At 45.4% G+C, this 20,572-nt stretch overlaps 1 protein-coding gene across 1 annotated transcript in view; it reads right to left on the reverse strand.

Moving 5' to 3' along the window:
* Positions 1 to 20,572, reverse strand: part of SLC35D2 (solute carrier family 35 member D2) — a 186,289-nt gene that overhangs the window by 71,704 nt on the left and 94,013 nt on the right. The window contains exon 7 of the mRNA XM_077299652.1: positions 8,619 to 8,721. Coding sequence (XP_077155767.1) covers positions 8,619 to 8,721 — 103 coding nt within the window. The remainder of the gene's footprint in view (positions 1 to 8,618; positions 8,722 to 20,572) is intronic.

The raw sequence follows: 20,572 nt of genomic DNA on the forward strand, positions 1-20,572 counted from the left end.
ACCCTCTGCCACAAGGTGTTGCTTCGTTCAATCCAGTCAGCTTTCTCTTCTAACTTCCTGCCTGACCCCCAGTTTACCCACTATGGTGGGGAGTGGCCTAATGAATAGAACCCTTAGCTCCCCCCGGAGGCCCAGCTGTGAAACATATTGGTGTCTGTGATACCTGCTCAGAGGAACTCCTTCAGTGCCATCGAACGCACCATGGCTCCCCATAGTGGCGGATCCACAGTACTGCAACGACCAGGACTCTGGGGCGCTGCACTCCCCCCTGGTTAAACACAGTACTCCGGGACTGGGAAGAAAACAACAATACAGGTTAGCAAAAAGACATACAATTTTGTTGAGTGCAAAACAATAAGTATACTTGAACAGGCTTCCCTTTATGGGAGGTGAGGACACTTTTAACGTTACAAACATAATTAAATATCATAGCAACAGGCTCCAATTAACTCTCATTACCCAACCGGGTATTCTACTAAGTGCAAATTTTGTGAACAATAATTTAACATTGCCTTTAAGGATTCACACTCTAAATCCACTAAAGACCTTCCTATAATCACATTATAAGGTATTCTAACTTTTCATTCGCCTTCTTTGGAATCTGCAGGACCGCCTGTCCTATCGGCGCCAGACCTACTGCCTCTCCTTTCTGTTACAGGACCGCCCCGTTCAGCCAGGGCCTACTGCCTTTTCAACTACTATACATAGTATAGAACATAACTTTACTTTCAATTTGAGAACACTGAGCCGGCTCTACTTGGCTCCTATAAGGACTCGCTCCCTAACCCCTACGGGTTCACTCTCTGTCCTTAGTAACGAACTAACTTTCTATGGGGACTCAGGGTTTACCTTCTATCCTCACCTTCGTTATTACTTCCTTTCTTTCAACTATGCAGGACTCTAATTCTTCCCCTACGGGCTCTCTGCATCTTTCCTTTTAAAGAACATTATATAGGTTTCACATTTCAAACAGATTAAACACACATAACTTTTCTTTATGCATAACAGTTACATTTCTTCCAGAGCATCATCATATTACGGTTCTAAAACAGTATCACTTTCAAGTTTAGGTCACACATCCCCCTTAAGAGGGGATCAAGTCTTTCTGAGGTAGCTCGTCTTCTCAGCCTACCAGTCTTTGCTCAGCAAAGGTTCCAGAACGGTATCTTCGCAAAGAGTCTTTAAGTAAAACCAGTAGAAAGCGCCTTTAAGAAGGTGCAAACTATTTACACGAAAGTTTGGATCATGCACTGTTCATGATTTCTCAGTTTGTAAAACTTATGCAAAAACTGGTAGGAAAAACAAACAATAGGGATCCCGGGTCAACTAAGGGATCCATAAAGAGTTAACCCTGAACGGGTTTAGCAGCAAACAGTATACAAACAGTTAACGGACAAAACTATTTACATTTTCAGGTTTCCGAGGTTTAGTTGGACGGCTTCCAGGGCTGCACCTGGCACTTAACCCCTCTTGGCCCGGGAAGGGCGAAGTCCAGGGTTGCACCCAGTGCTGGACAAACGCCGTTAATCCGTCTCTCATGTACGGTTAGGTCATGCACAGCGATGGAGGTCTGCGCAGCTTGAGTAGGGGCATTTGCTGCAGCAAAGGTAGCGGCTGCTGCGAGATCAGTCACTGGAACGGAGTCAGCAGTTGTGGCACTAGCAGTCGCTGGAGTGGTGTCGGTCGTCAGGGCAGGGTCGTCTTTCATACCTGCTTCAGATGCGGTCCCTCCGATGCCGGTCTGCTCCGTCTCCGCTGGGGTCTGGAACGCTGGTTGCGGGGCCTTGTGCTGCAGCGTTGTCATCTCTGCATGCAGCATACCGCTTTCCGGCAGGGCCTTGCTTTCCAGCTTCGAAGCGCTGGGACTTCTTTTCTGCTCCGGACCAGACGAGGCTGCCGACAGACGTCTGGCGAGGCTCCCGATGATGGTCTTCTTCCACCCGGCCTCAGTGTTCAGCTGCGTCTGCAGGGGTTGGTCGCCGAGCTCGTCCGCTCCGGCCTGCAGGAATTCAATATCAGCGGTGGAGGCCTGGTTGCGGTGTCCCTCCGGGTAGCTGGGGGAGTCCTCGGCTCTGACCCCACGCTCCGGCTCCGGGCGGCTGGCCATGGCGGCCTCCATGTTGCTCGCTCCTTCTTCCTCGTCCTTTTCCCGCTCTCTTCTTCGTGGGCGGTTTCGTTTTCGTTGTCTCTGCCCACCATTAAGGATCAGGAGGCGGATCTCGGCTGCTGACGGACACGTCCTCAAGGGGCCGAGATATTTAGACTGGGCGGCCATTGTCTTTCGCGCTCTTCAGCTTGTTCACGCCCACTTCCACGCCCTTCTTCTTCTCCTGCGCTCTCCTTAGCGCTGTAATGGCGGCGGTTTTGGCGGGAACTTCTGGCGGCAAGTGGCAACACACAGTCCTTGTAATAAAGCACAACAAATCACAGTTCCAAGGCACACATGACCTGATTCCTCAGGCTTAAGTAGATCCTGTTCGTGACGCCAAGTTGTGGAGCGCCCCCACACCGCCGCAGGGCCGAGGGGTACCCGGAGCCGGGCCTCTGAGTCTCAGTCCTGGGGTTATCACGGTGGCTAGGCCCGGTCCGTGGTCCTGTCTGTCAGTGGGGGACGTCCGATGCAATAAGTGGGGTTAATGGTGGTGTAGCGGTGCAGGTCGCGGCAAATAACGAGGACACCAGGTTGCAGTCTCTTTACCTCTTTACTGGAGATCTCTGAGTCCTCAGTCCAGAATACGGTTCACCAGGCTGCGCAAGTCCGACCGGTCCAATGGCACCTCCAGAGTTCTCCTCACAGGTGGAAATCAGTGCCCTCCTTCTAGCGCTGTGTGTTGTAGTCCTTCCCTGCTGTGCTCACGGAAAGTACCCCACAACGGTTGTGTCTGTTTCTTAAGTTCCCTCACAACTCGATTACTTGATGTTCTTCTCGTATTCCATCCCGCCCTGTTATTCAGGTTGGAACGGCACCCGTTTGTCAGGTAGGCCTGGAGTTCTTCCGGGACCCTAGAGACGCCCCTCTCCCGCAATTGCCCCCCAAGACTTCATAGGTGATATGTGTTAGACAGCCCGCCTTAAACTGACTGCCCTGCCGCTGTTTGGAGTATGGCTTGAAGCTGTATGCTATTCCACTCCCTCGGCGTTCCGGCCACCGGTAGTGCGCCTCAGTAGGATGTTGCTCCGGTCTTACAGCATGACCCCTACTGGTATTCTCCTTTCGCTTGATCTCGTTTCTCACTCAGCACAATCTATCTCGCTTCTAGTCCTTTCTTAGGGCACCGCCGCTATGCTGAGCAGGCACGGTCCCGTTACGTTCTTTCCAATGCCAAGTCTCTGTCAGGATCCCACCCCTGACAGAGGCCCTACTGTCTCTTCCTCCACAACACCCTCTGCCACAAGGTGTTGCTTCGTTCAATCCAGTCAGCTTTCTCTTCTAACTTCCTGCCTGACCCCCAGTTTACCCACTATGGTGGGGAGTGGCCTAATGAATAGAACCCTTAGCTCCCCCCGGAGGCCCAGCTGTGAAACATATTGGTGTCTGTGATACCTGCTCAGAGGAACTCCTTCAGTGCCATCGAACGCACCATGGCTCCCCATAGTGGCGGATCCACAGTACTGCAACGACCAGGACTCTGGGGCGCTGCACACACAATAGCTCCTATGTCCACTTAAGACAAGGAAGTGAAATCCACTAGCCGAGGTGAATGACTTATATCCTCAGTCTCTAGATGTCACCTCTCATGGACACATATTATTCCCATTCAATCAATTGGGGAAAAAAATTCACACTCTGCCAAAAGTGAAGAGCCGTATTGTCCAAGCTCTATCACTCAAATGCAGTAACGCCCCGTCCCTATATTTGTATTGGGACTACTATTTTCACAATCTGCCCGAGATGTTGGGCCATGATTTAAGCTAAAATAATCCCTGCAGTATCGCCTCAACTCGTTTCGCCCTACAATATTTCATTAGGGTACATCAGGAGGCTAGACCCTATTGGCTTTCTACTCATATATTTACATTGGAGCATGTAATTACCGGCCACGATGAGAGCTGCATACTTTTTCTTTGTTTGAAGTTTACTAAATGGAATAACCCGGCTCTTAGAAGCCAATTCCTTCAGGGCCTCACTGAAAGGTTAAAGGACGCATGAAACATGAGTGCATGAAACTCCTGTGTCTTTGGAGGTTGGCTATTCGGGTGGATAAACGCTTGAGGGACAAGTGGGTAAGACCACCTGCTTCTGAACCCTCTTTTAGGGACAAGATCCCGGTGTTGGAGGAAAGGTCCGGAGGTGAACCTATACTTGTGGAATTAGAGGACCCCATGCAGATGCGAGGTGCATTCACGTCACTTGTTTCCCCCTGATATTTGCAAGAAAAAGGGTGTGTGGTTTTTTTGGAAGAAGTGACATTTTATTGGGGCATGTCCTGCAATTCCAAAGCCAAAAGAGGCTCGATTAACCCTTGGGAGCCTTGAGCTTGATAATCAAGGGGTGTGTTCGTCTTTAACCTGCAATTCTCTTTTTGTCCTGACAGTAGAGGGGGTGCTAGAGAGCATGTCTGAAAAAATGTCAGTGTTTGTAGACAGTGGAGTCAGTATGGTGGATGCTGAGCTTGCTAGAACTCATGGTTTTGTCTGCTCTAACTTGCCTAACCTATTCCTATTTGCGCCATCGACTCAGCACCACTTGCACAGAGAACACTGACACAAATTGTTCATAACAGAAGACTGAAGGTGGGGTCTTTGCATTATGAAATAATCCCTTGTTATGTCATGAAGAATCTCCACACTCCAATTGTTCTGGATTTGCCCTGGTTGGTGAAGCATAATCCAACTGTGGATTGGAAATCCAGAGAGATTGTAAAGTGGGGAGATTACTGTCATGGTAACTGCCTAACCGTTTCCCTTTCTGCTGTATCTATAGGGTCCTTATCAGAATTTTTGTCTAACTTGGAGGACCCTACCCCAATTTTACAGAAGGGGTTAGGCATCTTGGGCTTGTACACTGACCTGGAGGTCCCTGCCTCCTGCCCTTTGGGGAGGTTGTTTGGGCCGTATAAATTGCGCCGCAAAGTAATTAGAGAATTTCTTTGTATTTGCTGGTCACCCAGGTGGTAAGGCAACCGCGTACTTTCTTTCTTGTCGTTTTTGGTGGCCGGGGTTGCATCGGGATGTGGTTGAACAAGTGTCTACCTGCAATGTTTGAGCACATTCTAAAGTACGGCATACCCGTCCATCTGGTCCTGTTTCGCAACTACCTGTTCCAAATAGAGGAGACAGGTATAAACGTATGACTGTCAGTAAACACGTGCCAGGTTCAGACCTGAATGTGAATGACTTTGTGTGGTTGTGTACCAGGAATTTTAGGTTGAGGGTTCCTTCCTGGAAGTTGGGAACTAAATTCATTGGTCCCTATAAGATAACCACCATCATTGGTCAAGCAGCATCATCTTGAGCTTCCTCAGGCTCTTAAGATCTACAATATTTTTCACAGGGCTTCGCTCAAGAGATAAGTGGAACCTCTTGAACCCTCACCCCTACCGCCTCCCCCAATTATTGTTGATGGAAACCTAGAGTTTCAAATTTCGAGGATTGTAGATTCTTGCCTCGGACGTCGTTCCCTACAATACTTGGTGCATTGGAGGGGTTATGGTCCAGAGAAAAGGATGTGGGTTTGTGCATCAGTGTGAACGTCCCCAGGCTGGTTTGTTCATTCCACACCTCTTATCCTAAAGGCCCCGTCTCACATAGCGAGATCGCTAGCGAGATCGCTGCTGAGTCACAAGTACCAGCGATCAGGCCCCTGCTGCGAGATCGCTGGTCGTGTCGGAATGGCCTGGACCTTTTTTTGGTCGTTGAGGCCCCGCTGACATCGCTGAATCGGTGTGTGTGACACCGATCCAGCGATGTCTTCACTGGTAACCAGGGTAAACATCGGGTTACTAAGCGCAGGGCCGCGCTTAGTAACCCGATGTTTACCCTGGTTACCAAAAAAAACAAACAGTACATACTCGCCTTTCGGTGTCCGTCAGGTCCCTGGCCGTTTGCTTCCTGCTCTGACTGACTCCCGGCCGTACAGTGAGAAGTGAGAGCACAGCAGTGACGTCACCGCTGCGCTCTGCTCTCACTGTACGGCCGGATCTCAGTCAGAGCAGGAAGCAGACGGCCAGGGACCTGACGGACACCGAAAGGCGAGTATGTACTGTTTGTTTTTTTTGGTAACCAGGGTAAACATCGGGTTACTAAGCGCGGCCCTGCGCTTAGTAACCCGATGTTTACCCTGGTTACCCGGGTGCTGCAGGGGGACTTCGGCATCGTTGAAGACAGTTTCAACGATGCCGAAGTCGTTCCCCTGATCGTTGGTCGCTGGAGAGAGCTGTCTGTGTGACAGCTCCCCAGCGATCACACAACGACTTACCAACGATCACGGCCAGGTCATATCGCTGGTCGTGATCGTTGGTAAATCGCTTAGTGAGACGGGGCCTTAAGAAACCTGGTCTTGAGTGTCCGGAGGCCACTCGTAGAAGAGGGTACTGTCACGATGTGTCAGAGGCTGCAGACCGTTGCACTGCATCTTTCTGCAGAAGGTTTCAGCAGTTTGCTTTGCAAACTTCTGCCTGGTTCTTCTAACGCTAGGACCCAGTGACCACCTCCCCTGGTGCTAATGGACACACCTGGACCTGAATGTTGATATCCTTCCTGCTTGCTGCTGGCAAGCGCAGATGATATTTTCTATTTGCATTTCCCTGTTGCGGTTTGGAGCTATTGCAGTCAGCTATCTTCCTCCTTAGTGTTGCTGAAAGATGTTTGTGTTTCTCTCAGAGTCTTCTCACGCTAAGTGTTCCCTTGTTTTGTGTATCCTAGCTGTCTTTAGCAGTACAAGAAGTATAAAAAATAGAGCAGCACACTCAGTAGAGAGGATTGACTAGCGTTCATCCTGTCCTTACTGGTGCAGGGCTTCTTGCCAGGGTCATTCAGGGATTAAGTATGCTGCTTGGCAATAGGTGCGGAACCTATATAGGGGTGATAGGACAGACAGAGTGACGTTAGATTTGTCTAGGGGGTCTCCACTCCCCCTTCCCTAGTGTTTGGTTCCCGTTTCCCTTATCCCTTTGTGTTGCACTTAGTCTGTCCTACACTGTGCGTGACACAGACACCATGTCTCAATTTGCAGTGCCGCTGATATGCCTAAACAGTGGAACCCCCAAGTGACCATTTTGGAAACTACACCCCTCAAGGAACTTATCTATAGGTGTAGTGAGCACCTCAAACTCACAGGTGCTTCACAGAATTTTATAAAGTTGAATTGTGAAAATTAAAAAAAAAATGTCATTTTCACAAGGATAACAGGAGAAAATTTACTATACAATTTGTTGTGCAATTTGTCCTGAGTACATCAATACCCAATATATGGTGGAAAACTACTGTTTGGGTACAAGGCAGGGCTTGGAAGCGAAAGAGCACCAAAAGAATTCTGGAGTGCATTTTGGCTGGAACAGATTGCAGATGCCATGTCAAAATTGAAGCGCCCTCACAAGTGACCCAATTTTGGAAACTACACCTCTTGATGAATTCATTTAGCAGTGCAGTGAGCATTTTTTATCCTCAAGCAATTCACGGAATTGTATACAATTTTTACCACTAAAATTTAAATTTGACCTCAAGTTTTTAATTTTCAAAAGGGACAATAGGAGAAAATGGACCACAAAATATGTTACGCATTTCTTCTAAGTTAGCCAATACCTCATATGTGGTCGAAAACTACTTTTTAGGCACAGTGCAAAGCTCAAAAGGGAAGGAGCGCCATATTGTAGTGCACATTTTGATGGAATCGTTTGCAGGCCTCTGAGATGCCTGAACAGCAGAACCCCCCATAAGTGACCCCATTTTACAAACTAAACCTCTCAATAAATTAATTTGGGGTCCAGCAATCATATTAACACCACATGTGTGTCACATAATTTAATACAATTGGGCAGTGATGAAAAAACAATTAATTTTTACCGCAAAAATTATTTTACATTATCACATTAGGAAATTGGTAAAAAAATGGTTGTACTGTACTTTAATGCTTAGCCACATGGCATGACTCGGAATGGAAGGAGCACTTTTTGACTTGTGGAGAACAAATGATGGTAAAATAGTATGCGGACTCAATATACAGAGCCGCTAAGTGCCAGAAGAGCAGCATATCCCCTCACGTGACCCTACTTTGGACATTACACCCCTCTGAGAATGTATCTACAGGTGCAGTGATGATCTTGACACCATGGGTGTTTGTAAGAAACAAGCAGCTGTGAATGTTGCTGAGTGAAAATTGAAAATCTGCAAGTGTAGAGCCTATACATTGCAGTGCCCATACATTATGCCCATCTCCTGCTTTTGGAGACATGGACCCCGTACATTGCCAAACACTTGTTGTGTTTGTGATAAAAGCTGGTTACAGCTTTGGAGGTGGAGGTGGGCACACTTACCTCTTGGGACCCTGTGTGGCTTCACAGATTGCACCAAATATATGTACGCCTTTGACTTCCTTCATACCCAAAGGAAGTGATATTGTTTATAAGAAGGATGCATGCGGTTTTAGACAAATAAAAATAACCTATTAGAAGAATTACCTGGGGATTCATTTTTTCTTTGATGTAAACCCCATAGGCTGCTGTGAATAAGTCATTCATCAACACAATGGTGTATGCTTCCAAATTAAAAGTAAGGTCGAAACTGAAAAACAAATTTTCATTTTATACAGAAGTCATGTAAAAAAAGCTTCCAAAAGCCATTACTTTTTTATTTCTCCATTGACATGCCTAATGAGACAGCGATCACGTGATCGAAGACTGGAAAAACTGTCCCTGATCACTGTGCTGTTCGGTGTAAGTTATGCTTCACAGTTTCTACTATTCATATACTATCATATACTTATATGTACTATATACTGTATATACTTATATATACTTATATATCATATACTAGTCATATTGCACGACTCGTTAAAGGGTTGATTGTGACTTGTAGGATCGCTACTTCCAATAGGTGGTGCTATAGAGTTAAGTCCTCTTTTTTTCAGCAGAGGCAATTTGCATATTTAAATTCCCAGAGGAGCATTGCACGGCGAATAAGCCTCCTTACCTTGACAAGCCAGAGTTGGTATGTCACTCTCCATAAGGAGAAACGTTACCCCTTAGACCCCAGTCCAGAGCCTCTCACCTAGCCAAATCAGTTCATGCTTCGCACTGACGAGGGCCAACAGCCCGAAACACCGTGTCTGCGAATTGAGATACTGATTTGGCTTTTATCCTAAGTCATATTGCACGACTCGTTAAAGGGTTGACTGTGACTTGTAGGATCGCTACTTCCAACAGGTGGCGCTATAGAGTTAAGTCCTCTTTTTTTCAGCAGAGGCAATTTGCATAGTTTCTACTATTGTATTTTTCATGCTATGTATGTTCTTACACTTCTGCTCTGCTGCCACCTAATGGCCTTTTTCCATATGGCAGCTTGTTATTCATTAATTTTATGGGCACGCTTTTCACATCCTGTTCAAGGGTCAAGAGCTGAAGATGGCAGCTGGTAAGAATAATACTGGGGTCGGGGAACTTAGATTAAATGCACCACTCATGTGCTGAAACAAAAAAATGCTGGAGTTCTGCTTTAAAGGTAGATATCATCAACAGACCAAGTGTTATGTAATACACCTCTATGGTGTCAGTCTTAAGGTTTTTAACACTGTATAAAGTGACACTTGTCTATTGAGCTACAAGTCTTTTTCTTTTTTTTTTTTCAAGCGTTTGCACAATTGTTACAATTGTACTACATACAGATCACTAGACTTGTGGAAGCTTAGAGGGAACCTGTTTGCAGGATTGTGCACAGTACCCTACAGACAGTGTCAGGTCGGCACCATTATACTGATTACAATGATACCTTGGTTGATGAAATCCGTCTTGTGATTATTCTTTTTTATTCATTATTTTCAGCTATATGTTAATGATATGCTCGTGCTGCAGGGAGTCTTCATGTGGTGCTCTAAATAGTTATTCATCTATATGGCTTCTGATAGATCACTGATCCCTCAGTGACCTGCCCTGCACTGAAGTATGATCGATCACATATACATTGTACATGTATTAAAATTAAAAGTAAGGTCGAAACTGAAAAACAAATTTTCATTTTATACAGAAGTCATGTAAAAAAAGCTTCCAAAAGCCATTACTTTTGTATTTCTCCATTGACATGCCTAATGAGAGCTTGTTTTTTTTTTGCAGGATGAGTTTTAATTTTTATGGCACTGCTTAATTTACCAAGCAAGGTATTAAAAAAAAACCCAAAACTTAAAAATAAATCCCTGTGGCCTAAAATGTACCATAGTTTCTGGATTTTCTTTTTACTGTGTGGTAAAATGTCATAAATGAATATGACAAATTTATATTTCTTTGTTACATTTTACTACTTAGAAAATGAGTATACAAAACACTTTGTGTTTTACTACCTAAGGAAAAAAACAAACACTTTTTTATATGAGAGACAGAACTTTTGCATATTTCCGATGATGGAACCGTTTAGTGGCTAGTTTTTTTTGTGTGATATTTGTTTTTATTGGTTCCTTTTAATACACATAACTCAGTAATGACTTTTTAGTAAATTTATAGATCAAGAGTAGTGATCTACAACAGCAATTCTGGCATTTCATTGAATCTTTCAACATGCAAGCCACCACTCCATCAAATGGAGCACTTCAAAACCTGTTCTCAGATTGATAGCTGTCCACAGCCATGTGGTCCCTGGACATTTAGCAAGTTATTGCTTATATTGGGGATAGGCAATAATCTGGTAAATTGGGACTAGGCTTCATAAGGGTATGTTTCCACGGTCAGGAAACGCTGCTTGTTTGACGCTGCGCAGAGCTGCAGCGTCAAACAAGCAGCGTCCAGATGTTCCAGCATAGTGGAGGGGATTTTATGAAATCCCGTCTCCACTCTGCGTGGAAACCCGCACGCGGCGGCCCTGCGACTCCGGACATGCTGCGCGTCTTTTCAGATCGCAGCATGTCCGTACACCTTGCGGGGACGCAGCGTCGCCGCAGGTAATATCACAGGGCCCTATGGCGAGGGGTGCGATGTTCCCGGATGTGTACAGTACACATCCGGCACCATCGCGTCCCAGAAAGGGGGCGGGGCTTAGCGCCGAGCGGCTGCGCCGCTGCGGCGATACCGCCGGCCATCCTGAGCGTGGACACGCAGCCTAAGAGTGCTAAAATGGCAGATTTAGCGACTTCATTATGCCTCTTGACTGCCCAGAGGATTCATCAGCACTTTGCAATCATGTCGTCGGGAGTGGGTGATGAGATGAACCACTGTCGAACCACTTAGATGTTACAACTAGTGATGAGCGAGTATAATCGTTGCTCAGGTTTTCCCAAGCATGCTCAGGTGGTCTCCGAGTATTTGTAAGTGCTTGGAGATTTAGTTTTTGTTGACGCAGCTGCATGATTTACGGCTGCTAGCCAGCCTGAGTACATGTGGGGGTTGCCTGGTTGCTAGGGAATCCCCATATGTATTCAAGCTGTCTAGCAGCCGCAAATCATGCAGCTGCGGGACGAAAACTAAATCTTCGAGCACTCACAAATACTCGGAGACCACCAGAGCGTGCTTGGGAAAACCCGAGCAACTAGTATACTCGCTCATCACTAGCTATAACCAATAATTTTACGTCTTTACATCTGCACCATTTTTCAAATGTCATTTTGTTTTATTAGGATGATTAAGAGGCTAAAAGTTTACCAGCAATTTTTAATTTTTTCAACAAATTTACAAAACTTGTTTCTTTAGGGACCTAAACAGATTTAAATGGACTTTGAGGGGCCTATACATTGGAAACTCCACAAAACTGATACCATTTTAAAAACCGCACCCCTCAAATACTGTTGTCGGGAAATTTTTTAACCTTTCATATGCTACAAAGGAAGTAAAGCAAAGTGGAATAAAAAATAAATTACATTTTACCTCTAAAATGTTGCTTTAGCCCCAATTTTTTTGGAACACAAATTGGCTGAAAAAAATTGCAGGCTACATGTCACATCTGCAGGGCTCCTATCAGTAGAAACCTCCCACAAATGACTCCATTTTGGAAACTCCCTACTCAAGTTTGCAGTGGGTGCTCGGGTATGCACCGAGTATCGTGGGTGCTCGAGTGACATGCTCGAGTCCCCACTTCGCATGCTTTGTGGCTTTTAGACAGCCAAAAAAAGTGCAGGATTGCCCGTGTATGGCAGGTAATCCTCACTTTTTTTGTGGTGTTTAACAGCCACAAAACATGCGAGGCGAGGACTCGAGCATGTCACTAGACCACCTGTAATACTAGGTGCATACCTGAGCACCCGATACAAACTCAAGTAGCGAGCCATTGCACTCAACACTAGTCGTTATAATTTTTTTTTTCAATTTTTTAAAAAAGCTCAAGGCCTAACCTCAACCCTGACCCTCAGTCCAACCACAACCACAACCCTAGGCTAAACCCCAACCCTAAGCCCAACCCTAACCCTAAGCCCAACCCTAAACCTAAGCACAACCCCAGCACTAACTCTACTGTCAAAGAATGTAAGACATAAAAATTATAAAATAGGAAATAATTAAGCTAAGATGATGACTCAGGGATGATTTACTAATTATTGGGCTTTTGAACACTAATATAGTCTAGCACAGTGATCAAAAGTTAGTTTGGAACCAATAGGAAAATACCCTGCTGTTGCTGGGTGCTGGCCGGCAGATCTAAGCAGGCACACTGCGCATGCGACATCCATTTTTCTTCATTAACAGGAAGCAGAGGATCGAGGGATGAAGCAGGAGGGCCCAAGGGATGACTGACGTACTGAGGGGGGCTTGGGGACTTTATTTCTCTCTCTTCTGACATGTTATAGTATGTCAGATGAGAGAGAAATTATTTTTTTAGCAGACACACTTTTATTGCGTGATCATCGAATAACAGCGATCACGTGATCGGAGACCGGAAAAACTGTCCCTGATCACTGTGCTGTTCGGTGTAAGTTATGCTTCACAGTTTCTACTATTGTATTTTTCATGCTATGTATGTTCTTACACTTCTGCTCTGCTGCCACCTAATGGCCTTTTTCCATATGGCAGCTTGTTATTCATTAATTTTATGGGCACGCTTTTCACATCCTGTTCAAGGGTCAAGAGCTGAAGATGGCAGCTGGTAAGAATAATACTGGGGTCGGGGAACTTAGATTAAATGCACCACTCATGTACTGAAACAAAAAAATGTTGGAGTTCTGCTTTAAAGGTAGATATCATCAACAGACCAAGTGTTATGTAATACACCTCTATGGTGTCAGTCTTAAGGTTTTTAACACTCTGTATGAAGTGACACTTGTCTATTGAGCTACAAGTCTTTTTCTTTTTTTTTTTCAAGCGTTTCCACAATTGTTACAATTGTACTACATACAGATCACTAGACTTGTGGAAGCTTAGAGGGAACCTGTTTGCAGGATTGTGCACAGTACCCTACAGACAGTGTCAGGTCGGCACCATTGTACTGATTACAATGATACCTTGGTTGATGAAATCCATCTTGCGATTATTCTTTTTTATTCATTATTTTCAGCTATATGTTAATGATATGCTCGTGCTGCAGGGAGTCTTCATGTGGTGCTCTAATTAGTTATTCATCTACAGTGGGGCAAAAAAGTATTTAGTCATTCAGCAATAGTGCAAGTTCCACCACTTAAAAAGATGAGAGGCGTCTGTAATTTACATCATAGGTAGACCTCAACTATGGGAGACAAACTGAGAAATAAAAATCCAGAAAATCACATTGTCTGTTTTTTTATCATTTTATTTGCATATTCTGGTGGAAAATAAGTATTTGGTCAGAAACAATCAATCAAGATTTCTGGCTCTCACAGACCTGTAACTTCTTCTTTAAGAGTCTCCTCTTTCCTCCACTCATTACCTGTAGTAATGGCACCTGTTTAAACTTGTTATCAGTATAAAAAGACACCTGTGCACACCCTCAAACAGTCTGACTCCAAACTCCACTATGGTGAAGACCAAAGAGCTGTCAAAGGACACCAGAAACAAAATTGTAGCCCTGCACCAGGCTGGGAAGACTGAATCTGCAATAGCCAACCAGCATGGAGTGAAGAAATCAACAGTGGGAGCAATAATTAGAAAATGGAAGACATTCAAGACCACTGATAATCTCCCTCGATCTGGGGCTCCACGCAAAATCCCACCCCGTGGGGTCAGAATGATCACAAGAACGGTGAGCAAAAATCCCAGAACCACGCGGGGGGACCTAGTGAATGAACTGCAGAGAGCTGGGACCAATGTAACAAGGCCTACCATAAGTAACACACTACGCCACCATGGACTCAGATCCTGCAGTGCCAGACGTGTCCCACTGCTTAAGCCAGTACATGTCCGGGCCCGTCTGAAGTTTGCTAGAGAGCATTTGGATGATCCAGAGGAGTTTTGGGAGAATGTCCTATGGTCTGATGAAACCGAACTGGAACTGTTTGGTAGAAACACAACTTGTCGTGTTTGGAGGAAAAAGAATACTGAGTTGCATCCATCAAACACCATACCTACTGTACAGCATGGTGGTGGAAACATCATGCTTTGGGGCTGTTTCTCTGCAAAGGGGCCAGGACGACTGATCCGGGTACATGAAAGAATGAATGGGGCCATGTATCGTGAGATTTTGAGTGCAAACCTCCTTCCATCAGCAAGGGCATTGAAGATGAAACGTGGCTGGGTCTTTCAACATGACAATGATCCAAAGCACACCGCCAGGGCAACGAAGGAGTGGCTTCGTAAGAAGCATTTCAAGGTCCTGGAGTGGCCTAGCCAGTCTCCAGATCTCAACCCTATAGAAAACCTTTGGAGGGAGTTGAAAGTCCGTGTTGCCAAGCGAAAAGCCAAAAACATCACTGCTCTAGAGGAGATCTGCATGGAGGAATGGGCCAACATACCAACAACAGTGTGTGGCAACCTTGTGAAGACTTACAGAAAACGTTTGACCTCTGTCATTGCCAACAAAGGATATATTACAAAGTATTGAGATGAAATTTTGTTTCTGACCAAATACTTATTTTCCACCATAATATGCAAATAAAATGATAAAAAAACAGACAATGTGATTTTCTTGATTTTTTTTTCTCAGTTTGTCTCCCATAGTTGAGGTCTACCTATGATGTAAATTACAGACGCCTCTCATCTTTTTAAGTGGTGGAACTTGCACTATTGCTGAATGACTAAATACTTTTTTGCCCCACTGTATATGGCTTCTGATAGATCACTGATCCCTCAGTGACCTGCCCTGCACTGAAGTATGATCACATATACACTCACTGGCCACTTTATTAGGTACACCTGTCCAACTTCTTGTTAACACTTAATTTCTAATCAGCCAATCACATGGCGGCAACTCAGTGCATTTAGGCATGTAGACATGGTCAAGACAATCTCCTGCAGTTCAAACCGAGCATCAGTATGGGGAAGAAAGGTGATTTGAGTGCCTTTGAACGTGGCATGGTTGTTGGTGCCAGAAGGGCTGGTCTGAGTATTTCAGAAACTGCTGATCTACTGGGATTTTCACGCACAACCATCTCTAGGGTTTACAGAGAATGGTCCGAAAAAGAAAAAAAATCCAGTGAGCGGCAGTTCTGTGGGCGGAAATGCCTTGTTGATGCCAGAGGTCAGAGGAGAATGGGCAGACTGGTTCGAGCTGATAGAAAGGCAACAGTGACTCAAATCGCCACCCGTTACAACCAAGGTAGGCCTAAGAGCATCTCTGAACGCACAGTGCGTCGAACTTTGAGGCAGATGGGCTACAGCAGCAGAAGACCACACCGGGTACCACTCCTTTCAGCTAAGAACAGGAAACTGAGGCTACAATTTGTACAAGCTCATCGAATTTGGACAGCAGAAGATTGGAAAAACGTTGCTTGGTCTGATGAGTCTCGATTTCTGCTGCGACATTCGGATGGTAGGGTCAGAATTTGGCGTAAACAACATGAAAGCATGGATCCATCCTGCCTTGTATGGAGCATCTTTGGGATGTGCAGCCGACAAATCTGCGGCAACTGTGTGATGCCATCATGTCAATATGGACCAAAATCTCTGAGGAATGCTTCCAGCACCTTGTTGAATCTATGCCACGAAGAATTGAGGCAGTTCTGAAGGCAAAAGGGGGTCCAACCCGTTACTAGCATGGTGTACCTAATAAAGTGGCCGGTGAGTGTACATTGTACATATAATCATTTTGCTTGATCTTATCCTTAACCCAAAAAAATGCATTTGAAAATGGCACTGGCCACGCCTGCGCAGTAGCAGCTATCAGTGATCCGATAGCTGCTACTGCGCAGGCACCGGTGGCCCCATCTTGCTAGAGAACAAAAAAAATTCCTCCTCAAAGATGGCGCCGCCTGTGCCTGTGCAGCAGCAGCTATCGGACCACTGTTAGTTGCTACTGCGCAGGCGTGGCTGGCCCCATTTTCAAACTGATTTTTTTATGATTATAAGGATGATATCAAACAGCCTGCAGAAGGGTTTTTTTCCAAGCTAAATAGAATATTCAATATGTAAACTAGGGGGCAGGCCACTGAGGGATCAGTGATGTGTCAGAAGCCATACAGATGAATACCTAATCAGTGCACCACATGAAGACCCCTGCAGGCCGCCCCGGGGCACAAGCATATCATTAAAGGTACCGTTACACTAAACGACTTACCAACGATCACGACCAGCGATATGACCTGGCCGTGATCGTTGGTAAGTCGTTGTGTGGTCGCTGGCACACAGACAGCTCTCTCCAGCGACCAACGATCAGGGGAACGACTTCGGCATCGTTGAAACTGTCTTCAACGATGCCGAAGTCCCCCTGCAGCACCCGGGTAACCAGGGTAAACATCGGGTTACTAAGTGCAGGGCCGCGCTTAGTAACCCGATATTTACCCTGGTTACCATTGTAAAAGTTAAAAAAAAAACACTACATACTCACATTGTGATGTCTGTCACGTCCCCCGGCGTCCACAGGGTTAAAACTGCTTTCGGCAGGAGCGCTGCTAATACATACCTCCCAACCGTCCCGGATCCCGTGGGACTGTTCTGATTTTGACAGTCAGCCCCGCGATCGGGCGGGACATTAGTTGTCCCGCACTACGTGCCTAGGGCGGGGACAATGCAGGGGGCAGCACCTGAGCAAGGTTTGTGGCTGTTTTTTTTTATTTTTTTTATAAAAGCTGGGTCACCTCCCGACCGACCCCGGCCGGGGAGCCATGCATACGGGGGGGGGGGGGGGGAATATGAGCCATGCATACAGGGGGGGAATATGAGCCATGCATACAGGAGGGGGGGAATATGAGCCATGCATACAGGAGGGGGGTATATGAGCCATGCATCGGGGGGGGGAATATGAGCCATACATACAGGAGGGGGGGATATGAGCCATGCATACAGGGGGGGTCATTATACAGTATTAAGCATCATGTGGGATCATTATACAGTATGGAGAACTGTGTGGCCAGTATACAGTATGGAGCATCATGTGCAGTCATTATACAGTATGGAGCATCATGTGCAGTCATTATACAGTATGGAGCATCATGTGCAGTCATTATACAGTATGGAGCATCATGTGCAGCCAGTATACCGCATGGAGCATCATGTGTGGTCATTATACAGTATGGAGCATCATGTGCGGTCATCATACAGTATGGAGCATCATGTGTAGCCAGTATACAGTATGGAGCATCATGTGCAGTCATTATACAGTATGGAGCATCATGTGCGGTCATTATACAGTATGGAGCATCATGTGCAGTCATTATACAGTATGGAGCATCATGTGCGGTCATTATACAGTATGGAGCATCATGTGCAGCCAGTATACAGTATGGAGCATCATGTGCAGTCATTATACAGTATGGAGCATCATGTGCGGTCATTATACAGTATGCAGCATCATGTGTGGTCATTATACAGTATGGAGCATCATGTGTGGTCATTATACAGTATGCAGCATCATGTGTGGTCATTATACAGTATGGAGCATCATGTGTGGTCATTATACAGTATGGAGCATCATGTGTGGTCATTATACAGTATGGAGCACTGTGTGGCCAGTATACAGTATGGAGCACCATGTGCAGTCATTATACAGTATGGAGCATCATGTGCGGTCATTATACAGTATGGAGCATCATGTGCGGTCATTATACAGTATGGAGCATCATGTGCAGTCATTATACAGTATGGAGCATCATGTGCAGCCAGTATACAGTATGGAGCATCATGTGCAGTCATTATACAGTATGGAGCATCATGTGCGGTCATTATACAGTATGCAGCATCATGTGTGGTCATTATACAGTATGGAGCATCATGTGTGGTCATTATACAGTATGCAGCATCATGTGTGGTCATTATACAGTATGGAGCATCATGTGTGGTCATTATACAGTATGGAGCATCATGTGTGGTCATACAGTATGGAGCACTGTGTGGCCAGTATACAGTATGGAGCATCATGAGCAGTCATTATACAGTATGGAGCATCATGTGCAGTCATTATACAGTATGGAGCACTGTGTGGCCAGTATACAGTATGGAGCATCATGTGCAGTCATTATACAGTATGGAGCATCATGTGCGGTCATTATACAGTATGGAGCATCATGTGCGGTCATTATACAGTATGGGGCATCATGTGCAGCCAGTATACAGTATGGAGCATCATGTCCAGTCATTATACAGTATGGAGCATCATGTGTGGTCATTATACAGTATGGAGCATCATGTGCGGTCATTATACAGTATGGAGCATCATGTGCAGCCAGTATACAGTATGGAGCATCATGTGCAGTCATTATACAGTATGGAGCATCATGTGCGGTCATTATACAGTATGCAGCATCATGTGTGGTCATTATACAGTATGGAGCATCATGTGTGGTCATTATACAGTATGCAGCATCATGTGTGGTCATTATACAGTATGGAGCATCATGTGTGGTCATTATACAGTATGGAGCATCATGTGTGGTCATACAGTATGGAGCACTGTGTGGCCAGTATACAGTATGGAGCATCATGAGCAGTCATTATACAGTATGGAGCATCATGTGCAGTCATTATACAGTATGGAGCACTGTGTGGCCAGTATACAGTATGGAGCATCATGTGCAGTCATTATACAGTATGGAGCATCATGTGCGGTCATTATACAGTATGGAGCATCATGTGCGGTCATTATACAGTATGGGGCATCATGTGCAGCCAGTATACAGTATGGAGCATCATGTCCAGTCATTATACAGTATGGAGCATCATGTGTGGTCATTATACAGTATGGAGCATCATGTGCGGTCATTATACAGTATGGAGCATCATGTGCAGCCAGTATACAGTATGGAGCATCATGTGCAGTCATTATACAGTATGGAGCATCATGTGCGGTCATTATACAGTATGCAGCATCATGTGTGGTCATTATACAGTATGGAGCATCATGTGTGGTCATTATACAGTATGCAGCATCATGTGTGGTCATTATACAGTATGGAGCATCATGTGTGGTCATTATACAGTATGGAGCATCATGTGTGGTCATACAGTATGGAGCACTGTGTGGCCAGTATACAGTATGGAGCATCATGTGTGGTCATTATACAGTATGGAGCATCATGTGCGGTCATTATACAGTATGGAGCATCATGTGCAGCCAGTATACAGTATGGAGCATCATGTGCAGTCATTATACAGTATGGAGCATCATGTGTGGTCATTATACAGTATGGAGCATCATGTGATTAATTATGAATGAGTGTGGTCAGAGGCGTGGCCTAAAATTTGCAAATTTGCAAACTTTGTCCCTCTTTCCCATCTTCAAAAGTTGGGAGGTATGCTAATATGCACGCGCTGCTGCCGAGAGCTTCTCTGCACTGAATGTGTCATCGCCGGCCGTAAAGCAGAGTACAGTGGTGACACAGTCAACCCTGTGGACGCCGGGGGACGTGACAGACATCAGAATGTGAGTATGTACTGGGTTTTTTTAACTTTTACAATGGTAACCAGGCTAAATATCGGGTTACTAAGCGCGGCCCTGCACTTAGTAACCCGATATTTACCCTGGTTACAAGTGAACACATCGCTGGATCGGCGTCACACACGCTGATCCAGCGATGACAGCAGGTGATCAGCGACCAAAAAAAGGTCCTGATCATTCCCATCGACCAACGATCTCCCAGCAGGGGCCTGATCGTTGGTCGCTGTCACTCATAACGAGATCGTTAGCGGGATCGTTGCTTACATCACCAAAAGCGTGACGTTGCAACGATATCGTTAACGATATCGTTATGTGTGACTCAGCCTTAACTCAAAACTGAAAATAAAGATTAAACAACAACCACAAGAAGGATTTCATCAACCACGGTAACATTGTAATCAGAATAACAGCGCTGACCTGACACTGTGTGTAGGTTACTGGGCACAATCCTGCTCACAGGTTCTCTTTAATAGATCTAACTGCATATAGTTATAAATCAAAAGTTAAA

Source organism: Ranitomeya variabilis, chromosome 1, assembly GCF_051348905.1.
Source record: "Ranitomeya variabilis isolate aRanVar5 chromosome 1, aRanVar5.hap1, whole genome shotgun sequence".
NCBI classification, from domain to species: Eukaryota; Metazoa; Chordata; class Amphibia; order Anura; family Dendrobatidae; genus Ranitomeya; species Ranitomeya variabilis.